We start from the raw sequence: 21,112 nt of genomic DNA on the forward strand, positions 1-21,112 counted from the left end.
TGTTTAAACAAAAGCTTTAAGGAGCAATTATTTGTATTTCTTGTATAGCTCTGAAACAATTTAACACCATAATAAAGGTTTTTCCTACCTGTTCTACACTTTAAAGGTGTTTACATAAACTGTAGCATACTCTTCAGTGGCATTTATCTCCTCATCCCACATTACTCTCCACACTGAACATCCCTTTATAGTCTAAATTGCTTGCCAGACAAGGTGCCTACTTTCAGGTTTTTTACTAGGTGAAAACATACTGATTCACAATTTGGTTGTTAATGTCACATCTTTTAAAAATCAGAGTATAATTAGGTATGCAAACAGCCCTGCCCTCCTTTAACAAGTATTTTTAAAATTAAAAAAGAAGAAAAATTGACAGCAATGTTGGGAACTGAAGCTGCAACAAGGAAAGTACATTATACAACATTTTAGAGACAAGGAATAAAAACAGAAACAGCAATACACACAGTGGTCAAGGACAAAATCTGCACTAAAGGCGTAATTCTCAACTGTAAGACATCACAGGGATCAGCACTACCTAAGCCCAGTAGAATACAAGAGCCTGGTTCAAAGGCACGTGTCAGCAGGAATCTTTCAGTGCTTACCCCTGTAAACTATCTATCTAACATAAAACCTGTAAGAACTGAAGAAAAGTTCTGAATCCCCCTGCAGCCTCCTCTGCCTGAGCAGCTCACACCTTTGCTTGTGGCCTGCCCACTGCTCCCTCTGAGCCTGCTGCCAGCCATCTCACCCCCTTCCAGAAAGGTGGCAAAATACACACTGTCCTTCTGACCACAGCATGGAAACCAAGCACAAAGGAGCAGGGGGGAAATAAATACAAATAATCACATTCTAGAAGCACTGTAGTGGCTTTACTAAGTTACATAAAAGATACCTGCACATGCCAAAAGGTGATCTCTCAAAAAAACCCCAAACAAACAAAACAACAGCAGAAAAAACCCAACAAAAGAACACACCCCCCCAAAAAAAAAAGGAAAAAAAACCAAAAACAAACAAAAAAGGGAAAAACACAGAGAAAGGAAGCAAAAATAGATGTGCAATTAGTGTGATGTCAGCAAAGCTCTTAAAGGGCTTATACTGCTAAGAATGCTTTCCCCAAATTACCACAATATACTGGAATATCCAAAGATTCAGGGGTTTGGAGGTTTTAAATGAAAAAATGTCACCCCTACCCCCCAAAAGAAACCCATCCCCCAAAACCAACCAACCAACTGAAAAAAAACACAACAACCCACAAACCAAAGCATGTAAATACAGAGAAAAGATTGTTTGAAGGACTTTAACCCAATCTTCTATAGCAATTGGCTCTCTCCAGGGTTCAAATATGGCTTTAATATCAGAACTTAAAGGAGGCAACAGGCAGAATTCAGTAACTGGGACAGAGCACAGGGACACAGCTTACAGCAAATGCTCTTTTATTACTGTGTTCATCAAAACATTTCAGTTTTCTCTGCAAGATCTGAATCAGAGCAGCAATACAGTCATTCAGCTACTGTAACATTTCCATAGGACTTAGCACGACAGACTTCATGCACAGGACCTAATGCTTAGTGTGCTCAAGACACATGAAAACTGAGCCATATTCTTAAGTGCAGGAGTGACAGACTGCTTGTACTCATCTTTTCATTACTCAGCTTTGAGCACCACACAGGAAAACAAGACATTTCCTAGGGAAAGAAAGTGACCTTGCATTATTGTGTACTGATAATTTGAAATTACAGAATGCCACAGTCTAGCGATAGAACTATTACAGTAGGTTTGGCATTATGGGTTTTACAATAAATATTTGATCAGGTTTTTTATTACTATAGTTGGTGTTTAGACATAAGAAATTTTTGATATTTTGATAATTTTGTATAGAAAGTTTTAATTAAGTACCCAAAGCTTTAGAAAATAAGTATTTCAATGAATACAAGATCTGATTCAGACATGTAATAATGAGAGGTATAAGAAAATGCAGTTAAAAATATAAAGTTCAAGTGCAAAAAGAAACACCCTTATTTTTGAAGAGTTTAAACCCTTCTCAAAACCATCTCTCTCTTCCTGTAATAAAGCTAAAACACCAGCCTGTAAATAGGCAGCCCCACTATTCAGCTGGTAGGGAAGATACATCTATTGCACTAGAAGTACAAAGCTAAGAAGAATGCATATTTTGTTTTTAAACTTATGTACAAAAAGATATTGCACCAATCCATTGTCCTTTTTTCAGTTTAATACGTTAAGGAAAAGCCTACTATTTACAAAGGTAAAAATAGAAGTGCAAAAGCAGACTGAAAGAAACCAGAAAGAATAAGTTTATTTAAATTGCTAAGTACAGTTCATTAGCTGACTATAGCCCACACCCAGTATGATCTAAAATAATTTGTACCATGTATACCTGCAATGTCAGAAATCCTTGCATTTCTCCACAGGTGCAAGTCTTATCTTCTACTCTAATCACAAGAAGATCTACAAAAAATTTAAAGGCTAACCACAGTTTAACTTAATAGCTTTATTTCTCCAGGAAAGTGATGTTCCTTTAGGTAAATTGAAAAAGCCATGTAATATTATACACATATTTGAAAAGTAGTGATAAATCAGGCATGATGGTTTTCATTCTTCCTAAACACCATGAGGAAAAGTTTGCTGATATTTCAGGACTGATTATTCTAAAGACGCTCCCATTCCAAATCACATTAGCACAGCATATGGCCCTGTCTCAGTCTATCTGCCACTGGGACTGTCGTACGTTTCTGGGGTGTAGGTAAGCAGAACAATCATGACCCAGAGATGAAGCAATGCCTGGGAAAGGAAAAGAAAGAGAACTTGTCAGCACTGTCAATCATCATTCACAGCAGCATTATGTATGAGAGCTCTCAATGAGAGCTAATAAAACCTAGTTTTGTAGAAATATTTTGACTGTGTTTTTCCTATTATTCAGATACTCCTAAAAAAAGAATTCTTACTTGTGCAATGAAATGCTGAGTCAGATTCTGAAGAAGGCATCTGAAGAAAACTAAAGACTTTACACAAACAGCAGAAATAAAGCAGCTTGGTTTCCTACACATTTATATCCTCTGGCTTCTCTTTTCTTCCATGTAACTGCAGCTGTTCTCTCTGATACCCAGTCCCCAGCCAGAACATTATGTGATCTGCCTCAGGTGACTGGTAAGGCACTGCTCCTGTGCCAAGTGGTTACTACCAGCCTATGTAAAACAGCGGAATTCTGCTTCCCGTCTGCTTACCACAGGGATCAATTTGAAGCATTTTTATGAAGTCTGTGGGAATGTTAATTCTCATTCAAATTTGGCTAAAACTATCCAATTAGAAGTTGCTGGGGTTGCAACAATGGAGGTAACTGACAGAATACATAAGCCACATTTCCTTCAATAAAATAAAATTAAACATTCAAGTTACAAAAGTCCTAGCCAAGGTTTGAGCTGAACAATTGTAACTGCCACAGACTGTCCAACATACAGCTCCTATGAACAATCGCTGCATTCCAGTTCAGACTGAAGCTTAAGCAGTGAGTTTTCAATGTTTTGGTACAAAGCATTTTATTCCTATATTGGTAAGTCTAAGTGATCAATAGGAAAAAAGAGAGAAGTCAGGAATCAAACAGCCCTGCTCCTTCCAGTACTTAACAGCTGGAAGAAGCAATTGCAAGCAGAAACTGTAGTTTTCTTTATTTATGCTTGTCTGCCTGCTTTATATCCTGAAATAGGTACAGCTGTCCTTGGAAGCTCTGTTCAGAGGAATCTTTATGCCTTCTTCAAGCAACGTAGATTTTTTTGTCAAAGATTCAACTAGCGGAGTATATTCCAGCAGGGTATACTGCCCACCTGCCTGACCACAAGTCACTTTAACTAACAGACATCTGCCCTCCAGTGGAAAAGGGAAGAATTTCACTTTTATCACTTGCCGGCCTGACAACGCGCCTGGTACAGATGAATAAATTTCCACTATTTAAGTTTAGCAAGAAAAACCTTTCTTGCTACTTTTACAGCTAGAGACGTATCATTATTAGACCCTGAACAAAAAGAAAAGTGCCAAACATTAAAAAAGCTGTAACAGGTACTTTTCCTAATGCAGTGCACAGAATTGCGGTGGGTTAACTTTGGCAACAGGTTACTAATTTTGTATTTCAGTACTAAAAAACTGTTTTGACAGTCTTTCAAATGGTAGTTACATACACATCTTTGAGACTGCTATGCTAAGAATTCCTGGGAAAACCTGAAAGCTGACAACCAACATGACTCCAAAATGCTGTTACATAAGCCCTATTTAGTCTGCTCTACAAAAATATACACCCAGTTGTTAATTATATAGCCTTCTGAACATGAAACACCTTGCTATTTAAGACATATTAAATGAACTGGCTGTAGAAAATTTGCATTAAGCTTCTTTCTTTAAAGAAAGCTTACTCACCATGTAAATGATTACAAAGGCTCTTGCTATGGGATACCGCCTTAGAAAGATTCCCAGCCGAATGCTACACAAAAGAACACAAAATCCAGAAGTTAACAACGAACAGTAAATTACTGTTCCTCTCATTCCAATCATGACAAACTCATGAAGATCAGCTGCTGATTTACACATGGCTTTCTTTCTGACTTGAATTTTACTTCATGTATTCAAGACCTTAACTGGAGTGAAAGCTCAAATTCAGACCAGAAAACTTGTTCTCATCTCTTTTCTGTTACACGCTAAGCTCAGTTCTTGAAAAAGAGCTAAGATTCAAGAGCTGTACAGGCATTTTAAAATTCAAATATGCTACATTTTCGCCAAATTTTGTTACTTGAAGAGCTGCCACTTCAAAAAGGCTTAAGCAAATAAAACCTGAAATTCATTTGAAAAACCTGATAGATCACTAGTGTTCTTAGATGAGAAGGACATGGGGTTTCGAAGTGTACTGCTATAGTGCTACCAAGTATACTGTATTAGATGTGTGCACTGCTGCTCATTAACATCACTTAAAAAACCCCCCACGTACTTAATTGAGTATAATACTGCCAAATAAAGTTTAGTATTAAAACGTCACATAATAAGTCACAACCACGGAAATCCTAATATTCTTCACAATGAAATTAAAGTACCATGGAAGCACTAAGGACTTTCCATTAAGGTATCTTGCTTTCAAAGGATTATAAAGTATTACCTAACTTGCTTTTCAATTAGTATTCAAGTTTTGGAGCAGACCTTTGTTGTGAATACTGACAATTAACCTAACTACTCAGAAAAAGGATTAAGCCAAGACTTTAGCTGGATCCAGAATGACCTTTGTTTACTAATTCCTCAAACAGATTATCTTTCAAGGTAAACAGCTGCACAGGATCAGAACCCAGAAACTTGTCTTCATCAGGATGCCTAAATGGGAATAAAATATCCGTGATACTCCCCCACTAATACAGTCTTACGGTATTTATCACAGACATGATCAAAACCTCAAAGTGAGAGAAGTGGAAGATGGCAATGAAAAAGGTTAGGGGTTTTTGTACTTTTGAAAAAGTTTGGTAATTTTCTTGTATCAAAACCTGCAAGAGTGTTGCCTAAATAATTTACTATAATTCACAAAAGCCCGAGGATATTAATATTATAGGAAAACAAAAGTGAACTGGCTAAATAGTAAACAATTTATACAGTACTTTAGCTTCATTATTTTTCACTTCTACCTTCATAAAAGCAAGTGAACAATGAAAGTGGGCCACTTGAAAACTGCAAAAGGATTCCAGTAATTACAAAATGTATTCCCTTTGGACACTCTTACCTAAACTGATCTATAGTACTGGCAGCTTTGCGAACTCTCCCATACATTCCGGCCATGTTAGCATCCACGTCACTGAACAGGACAGGAACATTACGCATACGAGCACCTATTTGAAGGGAAAAAACAACCAAAAAAAAAATCTCATTAGTCTAAAACCAGCTAAGTTGTTGTTTAAGTAAACAAATCAATAGTGTGTAACAAAGATACATAAAAGTAACACAAATAGTGATTGATCTATTAGTGCCATTTTTCTGGGGGTAGAGGAGTATGTTTTGAGAGCAGAATTCTTGACAAGCTTACAGTTAAGTCAAATGTTTCTTCAATTTAGTATATTTTAAAAATTTATCGCAGCTCACTAAATGGACTTCTTGATATTCAATTCTAGCATGCAATAATAATTCTATTATCAGCTATATAAAATTATGAGTTTGGTAAGGTCACAGTTTCTCCATTTGCTTTTATTTCTCATACAGTAGAAGTTCGATAGCACTTCTGATGCTAACTTGTATATTCCAAAAATTTGTATTTATTTACATTTTTATTATGTATCCACTTTGTTAATAAAGAAACAAGATTCTCTAACACTGCCTGTGCGCAAGTAAACTTAAGCTTATTGAAACCCAAAGCAAATATATTTCCAATCTCCTCCCATTTTTAAAAGCCTTTCATAAGTAGGGAAACAAAAGTCTGGATTGTCATTTCACACCTCCTAGTAATGGTCCATTGTTTTAAAAGTTACTTACATATATGCAAAATTACAAACTTTTGACTTTGGAAAGTAACACCTTAAAACCATGGATCAACTGCTGAGGTTCTCCTAGAGATACAGGGTGTGTTCACTACACAGTACACATAAACCAACCTCAGTATAACCACTGTATTTTAAGCTGCTTTTCAATAAAAACAACAACCAGGAAGGAAAATGATTTCAACCAGAATTCTAATTAACTCTCAAAAGGAAGTATCCCATTCTTGCTCACCTCCCAAACCCTGCTGCAAGGCAAGCCTTACCATCCTGCTTCTGACACTCAGTTTAAACCCCGAGATTTATTTGCACCTGTGTTAGGATTTGTAAATGTTTGTTCCAACCATGTCATAGTATTAAGAATTAAAGATAAAATTGACCTCATTAAATTTACTTGAAGTCACCAGCACAGCTGATGAGCCAGCTTTTACTTAACTATTTTTATACTACTGGCTGCTGTTGACAAGGTCTCTGGCATAAACTGCATATTTTCAGCTTTTTTTTTTTTTTTCCTTATAAGCTTAGACTTTCAGGAAAAGGCATTTGGAAATATAAAAGCCTGAACTGCAAAAAGGACAGAGTTTTAAGTATTCTATTTCCTTATTTACCTTCAGCACCATCAATGCCTGACATATTAATGGAAGGTCCGTTATTACTAGTGCCTTGAATAGCCTTCAGCTGTTGCTCAAGTCGTTCCAGTTGATAGACAAGTGAGTTTTTCTCTGTGCTCAGGCTCTCTAACATGGTCTGCTTCTGAATTAGTGTTTCTGTCAGCTGATGAAGCCGATTTTCTAATTCGGTCTGACTACTACTACTTAGAGCCTTGTTTGTCAGCTAAAAACACAAAGCAAAGGAAAAAAAAAATCAGAGTAAGTTCAATTATGACCAACTGACGTATTACAAAATTAAAAATCTGAGCCCTTCAGGAACCAAGTTACCCCACTGCAGGATTTTTATGGGATAATACTATCAAAATGATCACCAATGAGTACAATAAAGAAACTTAATTTTGACAGTTGCTAAAACAAGATTTTACATGACACAAGAAACTAAGTAAAAATGTATTCCTATGTTTTCCACCTCTGATCATATAAACATTTTTGTGTAATCACAAGTTTGATCACAAAAATCAATGCTATGCCTGACAGTTGAATTTAAACGGCAAGAATTACAATAGCAAGATAATCCAGTCTGGCTATCATATTTGCAACTTCACAAAACAAGTGAGTATATGAAATGCTTTCAAGTGAGGAAGGAAACACTCAGTACAAATAGGGAGAATCTGATGCCATTCTACAGGAAACCTTGAATAAAAATGGTGAAAATGCAGCTTACATTGGAAAAGAATCGAGGAACACTGAGGCAGAAAACATGACTGTACTAGCAAATAGAAACAGCAAGGACAGCAAATGAAGATATGAATCACGTCACTCATCTGCAGAAAATATTTAAGTCAAATGGGAATCTCCAGATTAGCCATACATGCAATAGCTCGCCTATTCACTACATCCTTGGACTTCAGCCACTTGTAGAATCGTATACCACAAACATGTAGCTTCAGCAATGAAAAAACAATCATCAGGAAGGAGAGGAAGCGAGATATCAAAATCACAAGTTAGATGCATGCACCATGGCAGGTGCAGACAGTCTTGAAACCAGCATTACCAGGGAAACCATCCGCCAAAGGGCTCAAGAAATTTGTATCACAATTTCCAAATCTTCTGACAGTGTAATTACACAGCTGATCATCATACATGACTAACACTTACTCTATGTATAGGCTACTTTTCTCGTGCTACAATAATTTGCACAAAATGAGACCTATGCCTTCATGCTGCCCAAGAAGACTGTGGGGGCTGACAAGTATGAGAAGGTTCCAAAAGGGATTAGACTGATTCAAGGAAAATAGGTCCATAAACATACTTGGTGGGACTTAAATGCCAACATCCTTAATTCAGCTGCTGATGTTGAGAGAGTACAAGGGAGTGAAAAAAGCAGCCAGGCTCACATGCCACCCCATTGTCACTGTGCAAGATACAACAGTGGGCCAGACAGATCACTGAGTCTGTAGGATATTCTTTCATGTTCTTATGTCCAGTTAAAAGGATCTTAGCAGAAGTCATGATGACCTAATCAAATGCCAATGACTGTTTTTAGTTTTCAAAATGAAGAATGTTGATCCAGCACCATCCCATCAGGTCTAGTTGAGAAAGGCTGGTATTTTTTGCCCTCCCCCAAAGACAAAAACACATGTGATTATAGATAGGCTATTTGCTACTTCGTGTTTCCCCCTTCTTGTTCTCTCTCCACTCAATACCTTACTCTCTACTGAAAACAAGTACCCTAACTCATTTGTAAAGCCTTCATGTTTCTTTTGTAAAGCTAAATTAAATTACAGTTCTCATCTGTTTTCATAATTGAAGGTGCTAAAAGTTATTTTCTATACAAAAATAGTACCTGATTTCTGAGCTTCTGAATTTCTTCCTCTCTGTCTTTTATTCTGCTTTGCAAAGTGTTCTTTGTTCGATACAATTCTTCTTCAGTATAATGGAGTTCCTACAAAATTTATCACAATTACAAATAAAATACACACATGTTTTGAGAGACATTCTCTTTTCTAGAGTGTCACAGTAAGAAGGCAATATGCTGCATTCAAATATAAACTGAAATTTAATCTTAGTTAAGTGTCTGGATAAATATTAATCCAGACTAGTCACACAATTTCATCAGGACCATTATTTATCTTCCTTATACTGTTTATTACATTGCTATCTTGAAACTATGTCAACAAAACTTAAACAATTAGGAAATGCTTGGGGGGGGCAGGGGGTGAGAAAAATGTTCCTAAATAAGCCCATCAGTCCAAGATACCAGGTTTTAAAAATGTTTTTAGAAGTGGCATATCTATCTATAGTTCTGTATGACACAGATATTCCCTTAAATATTTACCTTTAAAATATTTATTCTTAAAGTTTAGGGTAAATCAACATAGCCAATATGAAGGGGGCAGGAATATTAGCAAGGGACAAATTACCAAACAGTAAATCTAACTCCTGAGTTTTCTTACTGCCATATTTTGGCAGCTATTTTAACTCAAAGACCTGCCATGCTTATCTTTTAAATTAAGACAGTCTTCAAATCTCTGTATCACTTCAGTTGTCAGTTACTACAGAAAACAGATAAACCTACTCTCCCTTCAAACCATGAGATGCACAAAAAAATTACACCTCTACCTATTTTCTATCTTCAGTCTCAAACCTTATGGCAACAGTTAAAGAAATTCCAAGATAGAACAAACCATAATGGTCTCAACTATCAGTGCACACAATTACTTTAAAAGCACATGTAAATGTATGGCAGCAAAAGGAATACTTCTGTTTCTGTAATAATTGATAATGCTTTTTTTTTTAATTCACCTCATTTTTTCTATAGTAGTATTAGATTAAAATCTACCCCTCAGAAGGGCAGGAGTAACAAAATACAATCTACCATCTGTCTTGATATAATAAACATCAGCTATGCATCAAGAGCAGACCTCAGCTCCTGCCTTTTAATTAGTTCAAGCTGCTATCATCTCATTAAAATGTAATTTCTGGAAGGACAGATAATCCTGTAAGATAAATTGTTCCGAGCAGATACAGTGTACTCTCCTGCTCTCCTGATTATTAATTCTTTTTACATGAGCTTTTTCTTACAGAGGGAACATTTTAATGCTGAAAAGCATTTGTCCTATTCATACTGAGTAAGTTTGTTCACATGAAATACGGGCTTGCCTTCCCTCCCATCCCCCTTTTTTAAACAAAACTGCTCAAATTAAGGAGTTTGCTTTTAAAGATAACACCATCTGACAGAATTCACTAATACAATTTTATCAGCAATTTGTCTTTTAGAGAAGTTTTGAAGTAACAACATTTAGGTTAATAACTGAGTAATAAGTGGATTAAAAAAAAAATCTTTTAATTGGTACTAGAACAACATTCTTTTACAAGCTACATCTTATGTAGTAACTGAGCACAGGAAGTTTCAGAGTAACTATTTTTAGTATTTGAGCTTCTTGGTATAAATAAGTTACCAATGTTTCTATATCCCTGTTGTTTGATTGTTCCCTAGTGTTCATTCTTTAACACATCAGTGAGATCTCCATTTTTCAGAAGCATCCAGAAGACCCTGTCCATTGCTTAGTGTGGGTTGTGCTTGTTTGGCCATTAAGCTTTTGGGGATTTCTTTGGAATACCAGACAAAAAAATTAGCTCAAATACTGCACAAACCACTCTTGTTAATCCAAATGCTTTACTGATGACACCACAAGGCCTAGAAAAATATCAATCAGCTTTCAAGAATTCCTTACCTGTTTCTGCCGTTCAAGTTCAGCTTCTGCCTCTTGCTTGGCCAATTTATGTGCTGTTATTTGCTCTTGTAGGTCCTGAAGCTGCTCTCTCACTGACTCAGCCTCACTTACCTGCTGAGTCTCCATATCCTGAAATGAACAGGAATGTTACCACTTCACTAACGTTTAAACAATACTGCAATGTGCCACACGGAACAGCAAAAAAAAAGGTTGCATCTACGATATTGCTTCAAAGGAAAATGAACATGAGAGTGCACTAAATAAATGATGTTTGGTCATTTTATGTACAATACCTTTTTACTAATATAGTAAATATATAGTAAATATATATTTTATATATATTTATATATTTATATATATTTATATATATTTAATATATATATATTTTACTAATATAGTAAATATATAGTATATATATTTACTAATATAGTAAATATATAGTAAATATAGTAAATAATAGCAAAATAAATGCATTTTGCGAACATGAAAAGTCTCCACTTTTTCCTTTCTACTGTCTACAAAGTAAAACTGTGTAAAGTAGGCTTGCATGCAACTGCTGGGTTGAGCCAATTATGCCAGTAGATGACTCAGATTACAACTGCTTCAAGGATTAGTAGCCCTTGCAGAAAAGCATATAGGTGATCTCTACAGAAATCACCATGCTTGTTTAGAAAGAAATCCTTCCCTCGGAAGAAGCAAGCAGTAGTGAAGGAAGGAAGAAGTGATACCTATAGTATTCCTCCCACCATGAGCTGAAGTGGTGAGAGAGAACATGGAAAGAAATTGGCTATCAGTAAGCATTTGTCTCACCTTAGTATTAAAAGAAGCCAACTTTTGCTCATGTCAAATAAAGAGTAGAAGCAACAGCCCTAAAGCATACCAAAAAAAAACAGCTTTTTGTGCATCGTTAACTACAAATGCAAGTGTACATAACAGCTACCTGCAGCTCGGTTCTCATCTGTTGTATTTGTCCCATTAGTTTTTGTATTTCTTCTCTCTGAGTATCTCGTTCATGTCTCAGTTCTTCTAGTTCCACTGTGCTTGCAGTATTGCTATCCAGGCCTTCAATACCAGAGCCTTCTTTTAAGCTGTTTATCAACTTTTCTTTAGACTGAAATAATAAATCAATGTATTATTTATAGCAGTATTTAACAAGTGCTCAACTAGAAAATGTCAAAACGACTGCTCTAAAATTCTAACATAGAAATATAGTAAAAGAGCTTTTTTTAACCTGTTATTTTAGCCAAGATAATAATGACCCTACGCAGCTCAAAATGAAAATATTTCCCTAGTGATAATTTTTCTAACTTCCTGTATGCCATAACACTGGATTTACTGAAAGTCTATGCCATCTGAGGACGAGTACAGCTTTTCTCCTTAGAAGTGCCTGGAATGGATAACAATTTTAGCTGTCCACCTACCATAACAGAGAAGACAGACACTAATGGACACTAATAAACACTAAAGACAAAACTGACCCCCTTTCAGCCCATCCATTTTCCTGCCAACAAAGCCAAATAAGAAAAAAATACAGTCATAACTCTACTAGGAAAGAGGATAAACCATTTTATTCAGAGTCAACCTAATGTCAGCTTGACATTGATTTCTGATCTCATGCTTTTCACATTTATCAAGATGACTTAAAACCTGCCCTTGGATATCAGACTAAATTAATTATTCTAAACATAGAGCTTTATTTTCAACATTTTGCTAACTTTTCTAAGCAAGACTCAAACTGACCACATTTGGACTTGGTATCCTTGACAACTTAAGTATTACAGAAGTCTGCACAAAATACCTGATTTTGCCATTGTTTATAAAATGTTCATCACATGCAACCTTTCAGAATATAAAAAAGTATTTTCTTTGGTTTACACATATGTATCCATTATATGCTACGCTTCAGCCTCAATCAGAACAGAGCAATATTCTTGACTCAAGAATACTGGGTGTGGAACAGATTGCAGGTTACACCTATCTGTCTGCCTAAGACTGGACTCTTGAATAATGTAACACAGCAAGAGCAATGGTTCACTTGGACTTTTAAGTTCAGGACCTGAACTTCCATTTCAGTTACTTAACTCCACCTGTAAACTGAAATTTACAAAATGCAGACTGACATTATTACAGATATGTCCCAAAATGTATTACAAGTCACAATAAAAAAAAACAAACAACAAACCACAGATTATTTGAAGCGTACCACCTTAAAAAAGTTGTGTACATATCAAACTGGATTTCTTTACAGACATGCTTACTTGGAGTATGCGAGTAGCTTTCTGTTTATAGTCTGTCATTTCCTGTTTCGCAGACTCTAGGTGGTTTTTAGTTACTTTGACTTGCTGCTGAAGCTCATCAGCTCGCCTCTTTTCATCTAAATACTTCCTTTCTGCTACAGTGATCCCTTCTGCCAAGTTTTGACGTTCTACTTCCATTTTACTTAGACGAGCCGCAAACTCATTCTATTAGCAATAAAGAAACAATACTTTGTGTTTAAACACAGTCTGAACTTTAACCTAGAAAGGAAAAAAGAAAGATTAAAAGCAGCTGACAACACAGACAAAAACAGATGACAACACCTTATATTTACCATCTCAAACTTAAAGATGCATTAGTGGTATATGGAAGGAAATCCTGCTTGCTTAAGCAAGTTCTAAATAGTATCAGTAAAAATATGCATTTCTTTCCCTCACCACATATAGTGAGGGGATAACAATCATCTCTGGCAAACAAAAAGCGAGCTTTCCCCTCAAAAATATTACCAAATGTAATCTGTACGTTGATTTACTTTAAAAAAAAAAAACAACAAAAAGACACTGATAAAGATTTTCAAAGATGCTGTTATACCTAACAAAGGCCAAACTAAGTGTGGAAAGCAGTCTCTAGCAATTATGTACTCACATCTTTGCCACAGAAGTTACTGTCCAATTTAATATGCTCAAGATTACATATTAAAATTGTCTAACAGTTTGTTGTGTAACAACATAGCATGGAAAATTAAACTGACTACTGACTTAGCTTTAAAAAAAGTTTTAACACTAAAGTTAGCATCAAAAAAAAAACCCAAAACCCAGTAAATATTATCAGCATTAATCCTCACAAACTTGTAATCGAAAGCTTTCAAGAAAACCCATGTAAGAAGTAAACTAAAATCACAAGGATGCTTAGTACAGCAGGCAGCACATCCTTCCAAGCACTTAGTACCCTGAACAAGAACTGAAGGGGAAGAAAAAGCTGTTAGAACCTCACACATCTGATCTCAAAAATAGAGCCTGAAACTCTTCTTTACTCTTCATATCTAACCTGCATTTGTTTGTAACTTTCCTGCTCTCGCTTGAGTGCGGAGTCTGCATCACGCAGCCTCTCTTGAAGAGTTTGAAGGGCTTGATTTTGCAAACTGCTCCCTTCACTGTGGTCTTGTATTATCCTGGAAAAGCAATATACACATTAATAGGGAAAAAAAAATAAATAAAAAGATTATTGTAAATTTCAGGAAGAAATACAATTACCTGATTCTCAGGCCAGTTTTGAGAATTTACACAGTAAATTATTGAATGTGGCTGACTACAGGTGCGCAAGTTTGAGTTAATGACTCAGGTCTGCTCCCTGACCTACATTCTAGAGTATCCAACTGCCAATTCATATCCCAGCACTGAGGGAAGTCAGAAAAGTGTTCATATTTGTGGCTAAGCAAACATATTTTTCAAGACAAAAACTTTTTTCTAGAGACCTTCAACTTCAGGCCTCTGACACAAACATACTTGTATAAAATGGCTTTCAATAACTGGGTGACAACTGCCCCTATTTAATACTCATTTGCCCTGTTCCCACTGCTAGCTATGATACAGTAGGTTCAGAGTAAACTTTAATCCGCATATTTCAAATCTGGATACAATCCCTTTCCCCATTTGTTTATTTATTTTTGTTCTTAAAGAGACTAAATTATCTGCCTTGATCTTTCAAACTTACTATTTGAATTACAAAGTACAAAACAATGAAGTACCGTGATTTTTCACTCTGCAATGCTTCCAAAGCCTCCGTTCGAGTGCTTAACAACTGATCAGCTTCTTGCAACCGTACTTTCAGCACAGCCAGCTGTGAATCCTTAGCACCAACAGCTTCTGTCAGATCATCAACTCGAGCTTGAAGTTCTCTAACCATCCTGTCACTCTTTGAATGGTCAACATTCCACTTCTCGACCCTTTCCCGGGATTTGTTCAGTTCTACAAAATAAGGAGTTTCTCTGAAGTTTATAAAAGTAGCTATTGCAAGGTCAGGATGCACACATGACACTTTCTAAAGAAAGAAATTAAATACAACATAATTGAACACTGGAACTTCATGAGCTACCAAGAAGCAACAAATACAAGACTGTCAGAGCATAATCCCTGATATTTTGAAGGTGATCTCAAACTGGGCATTTCACTCTGTCACATTGCGGATGACAAATTTTACCTGTCCCACCCCTTGCAATGGCTTACTATCAAATACCCCTGTGCAAGCAAGCTTTAGGAAACTTCTATATAAAGCATCTCATTCAACTAAATGGGACAATAAGCTCAACCTAAAACCAGTGGAAAAAACACACCAGTGTTGAAATAATGCTTAAATACCTAGAGAGGCTTCTGGTTTTAACCAGACATCACATACTAAGCTTCAGTGGAAACTGAAATTCCCTGGCTCATACAGTTAATTTGAAAAAACATGCGGTCCCTAAATTGTATGCCTAACAGCAGAAACTTGCTCACAGTTTTATCATTACGTGTTTCATTTATATTCATATTTTTCATATATGACATTTCACCTGGCTTTGGAAAAGCTAGTGAAGTCATACAAAATCACTAGATTTTATTTTTTTACTATCAGTTTCTAGGCACCAGAGATTATGGCCTACAGCCCAAAAAGAGTCAGATTCTGAAGTATTTAAAGGAATTTACTCATTTTAAACTATTTTGCAATGGCTGTTAAAATGTAGGAAAAATATTTTAACACTGACAACATCTGCTAACACTGTTTTAAGGTTTAAGGGTTGGAACTAAATAGATCACATCATTTTAACCAACATTTGTGTTGTCTTTGTGGTTGAACAAGCTTTTTAGTCCCGCCCAGCTCATTACTCTGAAATCAAGTATCATTTTGTTTGGTCACATATGCAAATTTAACTAGAAAGATTTTATTATAAATACAAAATGCTAACAGCGAAAAAGCATTGTTTTTTAGTTCACTAGCATTTTAGTAACAAGTTACAGTTGAGTTTTCAAACCACAGTACCTTCTTGGGTTTCTTTAGACCTCTGAATTAACGAAGCCATTTCTTGATTTAAAGACTGAACTTCATTCCGCAGCAGCTGATTCTCCAGGCGAAGATTGGATAGTTCATGCGATTTCAAATCATCATTAGCTGAAAGGCTAGGATTAGTTACTGCACTTAGTGATGAATCCTTCATGCCATCCCCTTGTGCTCCCAGTCCGGAATCTGAACTGTCTGGGGTTTCTGGATAGAAAGATGCAAATTAGAACTAATATATGTATTTGTAAGTTGTCTTGACACAAATACCAATTCCATGTTCTGCATTAGTAGTTAAATGGATAATAATAGCTTATATAAAAATGGAATATGGAGCTGCTTCTCCCAAGCATTATTCTAGAGTATACATGTATCATGCAGCATTTTTGTTAATCCTGCAAGACAAGAGATGGAAGTTATGAAAATTCTTTGTTCTTATTACCATAATGTCAAATTCAGGATTTCAAAACATTAACACTTTGTTATGACTATGCTGCCCAGAGCTGTTTTCAGAACCTAACAGAGTAACAGAAAAGATTAACATACACAGCAAATAACTAGGGGAATATTTAATACAGGTTCATTCCGGTTTTCCCTTAAGATTTTAAGGATTTACATTTTGTTTTAAGAAATCTTTTCAGGTGACTATACTAAGCCATTTTTATAGCAAAGCTAAATGTGTTATCTATGTAAAAATCCACTTCAAGAATAATTCCAGTCAAATCATCTTACTGATAATTCTGTATTAATAAACCTCTCAAAACACTTTCAAAACCACTTTTACTAAGAGAAATAAAGTTGCAGTGATTTGAAGCAGAAGCATGAACTATTCTTTCTCTAATAAAAAATATAAAGCAGATATAGTCTGTCAAACTCTTAAAAGCCTTCTGCCAATACAAATTGCAATTTAGAAACAAAAATACAGATTTTTATTCCTTAAAAAAAAAATAAATCTTAGAACCTCAGAACAGTAAGGGGACTCCTGGGAGTATTCTGAGCAACAGTCTCTTGCAATGAAGGAAGAACCAACAGCCCTTCCCCATCATGCACAAGCACCACACAGCATCACGGATTAATGCTGTGAAATGAGTACAACCACTGTAACAGTATTGATTCCAGCATGCAGATAGTTGGAAGCTTTGCAGCAGTGTTAAGATAGAACAACACAGCGCAATAAGCAAACAAGCAGGCAATCCAAAAATATGTACTTGTGAATTTAGTACATCCCAGTTGAGCAACTGTTGAAAATCCCAGGGGACAGACTGCAACTAATTCCAAGCAAGGCTGCAGTTTAGCTGTCACAACATTATTTACGTCACCTTGTGATCACCAACCAACCCGCTCCACTTTCCTTGTTACCACTGCAACAGCCTCTGTCACCCAGAGCCCAGGGAGCTGGGACAAACTATTACTTCTCAGCAACACATCAACAAGTAGCACCAGTGACAGTATTTCTTCCACAGTTTCTCAAACCCCTTTCCTATTTAAACAATTCTAAGAAGTGTCATTTCTTTCCTCTTGATTCATGTGCAGTTTCCAAATCATCAATTTATCTGCATTCCTTTGTCTAAAAACGTCAATAATTAACTGAGCTAATGAACCAAGAAATTAGCCATTTATAGCACATATTACCCATTCTAATGTACAAACTTCAATGTTAACTGGTTCTGTTTATATCTAATGTATCATAAGCTACTTCAACAGATGCTATACAAAACATACACAACACAGATCTACCTGTACAATCAACTTTGAAACCAGTGTGCTCAAGCCCTGCACTGTAATTGTGTGCTTCCTCATTTGTCAGCTCCACAAGGCAAACTCCACTCAAAAATCCTCAGAAGAAAATTCAACAAGCAACATTAGGCAAAACAAACATGTTTTGCTGAGTATACATATGGTCAATCAGCAAGGCCACAGAGCCAGGCCTAACATATCTGAATTACTACTAGTAGTAGCAAGCCTTACTGAAAAGTTAACAGACCCAGAAATATAAAAATTTTCACATCTTTGGAAATTTCCCCTTTTCATGCCTAAAACTTTTCAGCATACTTAATATATTAAGTAAGAAACCTGGCATTTACAATGCTTTATACACTCGAATTACTGAATAATATTCTAACTATTTATTAAGAGATAAATACAAACTTTTGCTTCGATTGTACAGAACAAGCAAGAATAAAGTAGCACAGCAACAGCAAAGACCAAGTACCAATTGGCCAGTCTAATAGAGAACACAATTCTCCTCTGCAGTGACTTGAGAATACCCCAAATTTTGACCACTTGACCTGGTGGCTTTCAGGTGTCTGGGTTTAGACTGCAATAGTGAACTACTTCCAGCAAACCCTACTTAGCTCTCTCATGCCTGTAGCTCTAAGAACAGCCCATCCACATCCAACTTCCCACTCCGCAGGACAAGCAAGTCTGACATCTTCTCCCTCTCCTATGGTGGGACAAAGAAAACCTCACATCACCTCACACAGTGCACTGGGCGACAGCCAACACCATCTACCAGCCAGTGAAAGTCACTCTCTTACATGGCAACAACAGGTAAAGGCCCCTGAGTGATCCAACAAATGCAGCAGTGCCTGCACTTCTAAGTGGGGATGTATGGGGGCTGATGCAAGGTTAAGCCATCGCTCAGGAAGGTCAAGGTGAGCGGGAGCAATCAGATCAAGAACATAAAAGATCTGGGCATTAATTACACTTGTCAAATCAGCACGGTATCTAAGATTATCCCAGTGATGAAAAAATGTTACAGACCCTACTGCAGTCCACACATCTGGCATACTGCTACCAATAAATGTTTCATGAAGTGACATATTACCTAGCTTTACCCTGGACATACTTGGGTATAACTATATCTAGGTTCAATATTATTTAACTACCATTGCCTTGGCTCCTAATGGAATTATCTTCAGTAGTTTTTGCACTCTGTGTACTGGTAGACACAGAACTAACGATCGAAGTCCGAGAGTGATTTTGAAGAACAGGTGCCTTGCTCTTGTCTTTTTTAGAATCCATCCTTCCATTAGGCTCTTTCTCTGAACTGTTAAGAAAATCAAATAGCAACTCATCATCAGGTTCTGACTTTTTTCTTCTCACAAAATGTGAGGCAGCTCGGGGTGTGGAAACACTTTCTACCGGAGATGCAACTTCCGAAGATGTCCTGCGTGCTGGTTTAACATTTGCTGTTCTGCCTAGTATTGTGGCCTTTTGATGCTTAATGTTATCAGCTGCTGATGAGATGAAGGATGCTTTGGACGGTATCTGATATTTCAGTTCTCCAGTATGCTGGTGCAATTCAGAGTATTCATTGGAAGTGTCCAAATTCTTATTATCATAAATGGCACTGTTTCCTGTGTCTTTTTTGCTAAGAGCTGATGCAGCTCCTTGATCGACTCTGTTGAGTAGGTCTTCTGCCTTTCCAGCAAGATCAGCAAGCCAAGACATGATGGATGTCTGTTGACAAACTCTCTAAAATTAAAATTTCACGACCATATGCTGCAAAAAACATAGAATGATTACAAATCAGACTGGCTATTGATAATGCAAGATATGTGGGTTACCTAAGCAACTCCTGTGTTTATCTATTACAGCTGTAATTATCTTCACACTTTTCTCCTACTCCTTTGGTATTCACTGTTTTGGTAATCTGACAGAAATAAACCAACTTCTGAGGTAAACAGACAAAACCAAGGCTTAGCTATCAGACCCCCATACCTGTTTCTGGCCACAGAGCACCCAGCCTACAAGCTAATCCACAACAACAACGAAGTCTACGTGCAACTGACAAAATTAGACTTGATTGGAGGAAAAGAGGCCAGATGCTTATTACAACGACAGATAACAACAAAGCCTTCAGTGTTTGGCCTGCAGACTCATAATCCGGGACAGATGGAGGAACTTTCCCCCCGTAAACTTTGCATCCTGCCGTCACTTCTGTGACACCAACAGGGGGGACAACTGCCTGCCTACACTTGCACCAGGGGCCTACAGACAACACAGAGGGCGTGTGCCTTCACCACAGCTCCTGGGAAGAGCTCCTTCACCCCAGGGCAGGCTTGTGGAGGGTCCCTTGGCCGAGCACACCCACAGCGGGAAGGGGGAAGAGCCGAAGCAGGCGAGGCCGAGCGGCAGTGCGATGTTTAGGGTAGCCGCTGCCCCACCTCCCTACCCACCCTTAACAAGGCTGCCCGGACCGGCCCAGCCCCCCACTCGACGGCCCTCAGGAGCGGCGGAGGCCTCAGCACAGCCCAGCCTCACCTCCTCCCAGCGGGAACCCCCCGGCGCGAGGGATACTGTGAAGCGGCACCGGGCAACGACGGTCACTACGACGCCCCGGGCCGGTGGCAGCGCACCCCCATCTTCCGGTAGACGTGGCCGCCTTCCGGGACGCGGCGCGCAGGCGGAACAGGCGCCGGGGGGAGGGGCGTGAGGCAGCACGGCGCGTCAAGCCCCGCCCGGCGGAAGGGGTGGGGCTGAGGTGTGAGCCGCCGGCGGCGCGCTGCGCCCCCCTGGCCAGCGCTGCACCTCCCTGCCCCGCGCTGCACCTCCCAGGCCCGCGCTGCGCCCCCCTGCCCCGCGCTGCACCTCCCAGGCCCGCGCTGCACCTCCCTGGCCCGCGCTGCGCCCCCCTGGCCCGCGCTGCGCCTCCCTGGCCCGCGCTGCGCCCCCCTGGCCCGCGCTGCGCCCCCCTGGCCCGCGCTGCGCCTCCCTGGCCCGCGCTGCGCCCCCCTGCCCCGCGCTGCACCTCCCAGGCCCGCGCTGCGCCTCCCTGGCCCGCGGCGTTCCCGAGAGAAGCCATCGCCGGTGCTCAGGTTTCCTGCACGTCTGCCTTGTGATGGCAGGAGGCGCTCCAGCCCTGCGGAGACAGGGGTTTGCTAACGGCCGAGCGTGAACCTGCCTTTCCTGGCAGGGTCTTTTAAAGATGGTAGTTCATAAATGGCTCGGCCTGACAGAAGTTGTTTCA

At 38.3% G+C, this 21,112-nt stretch overlaps 1 protein-coding gene across 1 annotated transcript; it reads right to left on the reverse strand.

Annotated features, from left to right (window-relative positions):
• Positions 1-1,413: 1,413 nt before the first annotated feature.
• GOLGA5 (golgin A5) lies at positions 1,414-20,542 on the reverse strand. The gene is made up of 13 exons (XM_062637746.1): positions 20,407-20,542; positions 19,029-19,644; positions 16,126-16,347; positions 14,858-15,077; positions 14,158-14,281; positions 13,113-13,316; positions 11,795-11,965; positions 10,855-10,983; positions 8,964-9,062; positions 7,115-7,340; positions 5,762-5,867; positions 4,423-4,486; positions 1,414-2,796 (listed from the first exon to the last, which is right to left on the reverse strand). The coding sequence occupies exons 2-13, from the start codon at positions 19,591-19,593 to the stop codon at positions 2,719-2,721; spliced, it is 2,208 nt and encodes a 735-aa protein (XP_062493730.1). The 5' UTR covers positions 19,594-19,644; positions 20,407-20,542; the 3' UTR covers positions 1,414-2,718.
• Between the last annotated feature and the right edge of the window lie 570 nt (positions 20,543-21,112).

This window comes from Pezoporus occidentalis, unplaced genomic scaffold (genome assembly GCF_034315485.1).
Source record: "Pezoporus occidentalis ecotype Australia unplaced genomic scaffold, CSIRO_AGI_Poc_V1 ctg115, whole genome shotgun sequence".
Classification (NCBI taxonomy): Eukaryota; Metazoa; Chordata; class Aves; order Psittaciformes; family Psittacidae; genus Pezoporus; species Pezoporus occidentalis.

Bases quoted from the DNA above. Each gene is read 5' to 3' on its own strand.
- GOLGA5 (XM_062637746.1), bottom strand. From the start codon at position 19,593: ATGTCTTGGCTTGCTGATCTTGCTGGAAAGGCAGAAGACCTACTCAAC. The intron at 10,984-11,794 runs GTAGCTGTTATG...TGTTCATTTCAG, and splicing joins AGATGAGAACCGAGCTGCAG to GATATGGAGACTCAGCAGGT. The intron at 2,797-4,422 runs GTGAGTAAGCTT...TTCCTTTCCCAG, and splicing joins CCTTTGTAATCATTTACATG to GCATTGCTTCATCTCTGGGT.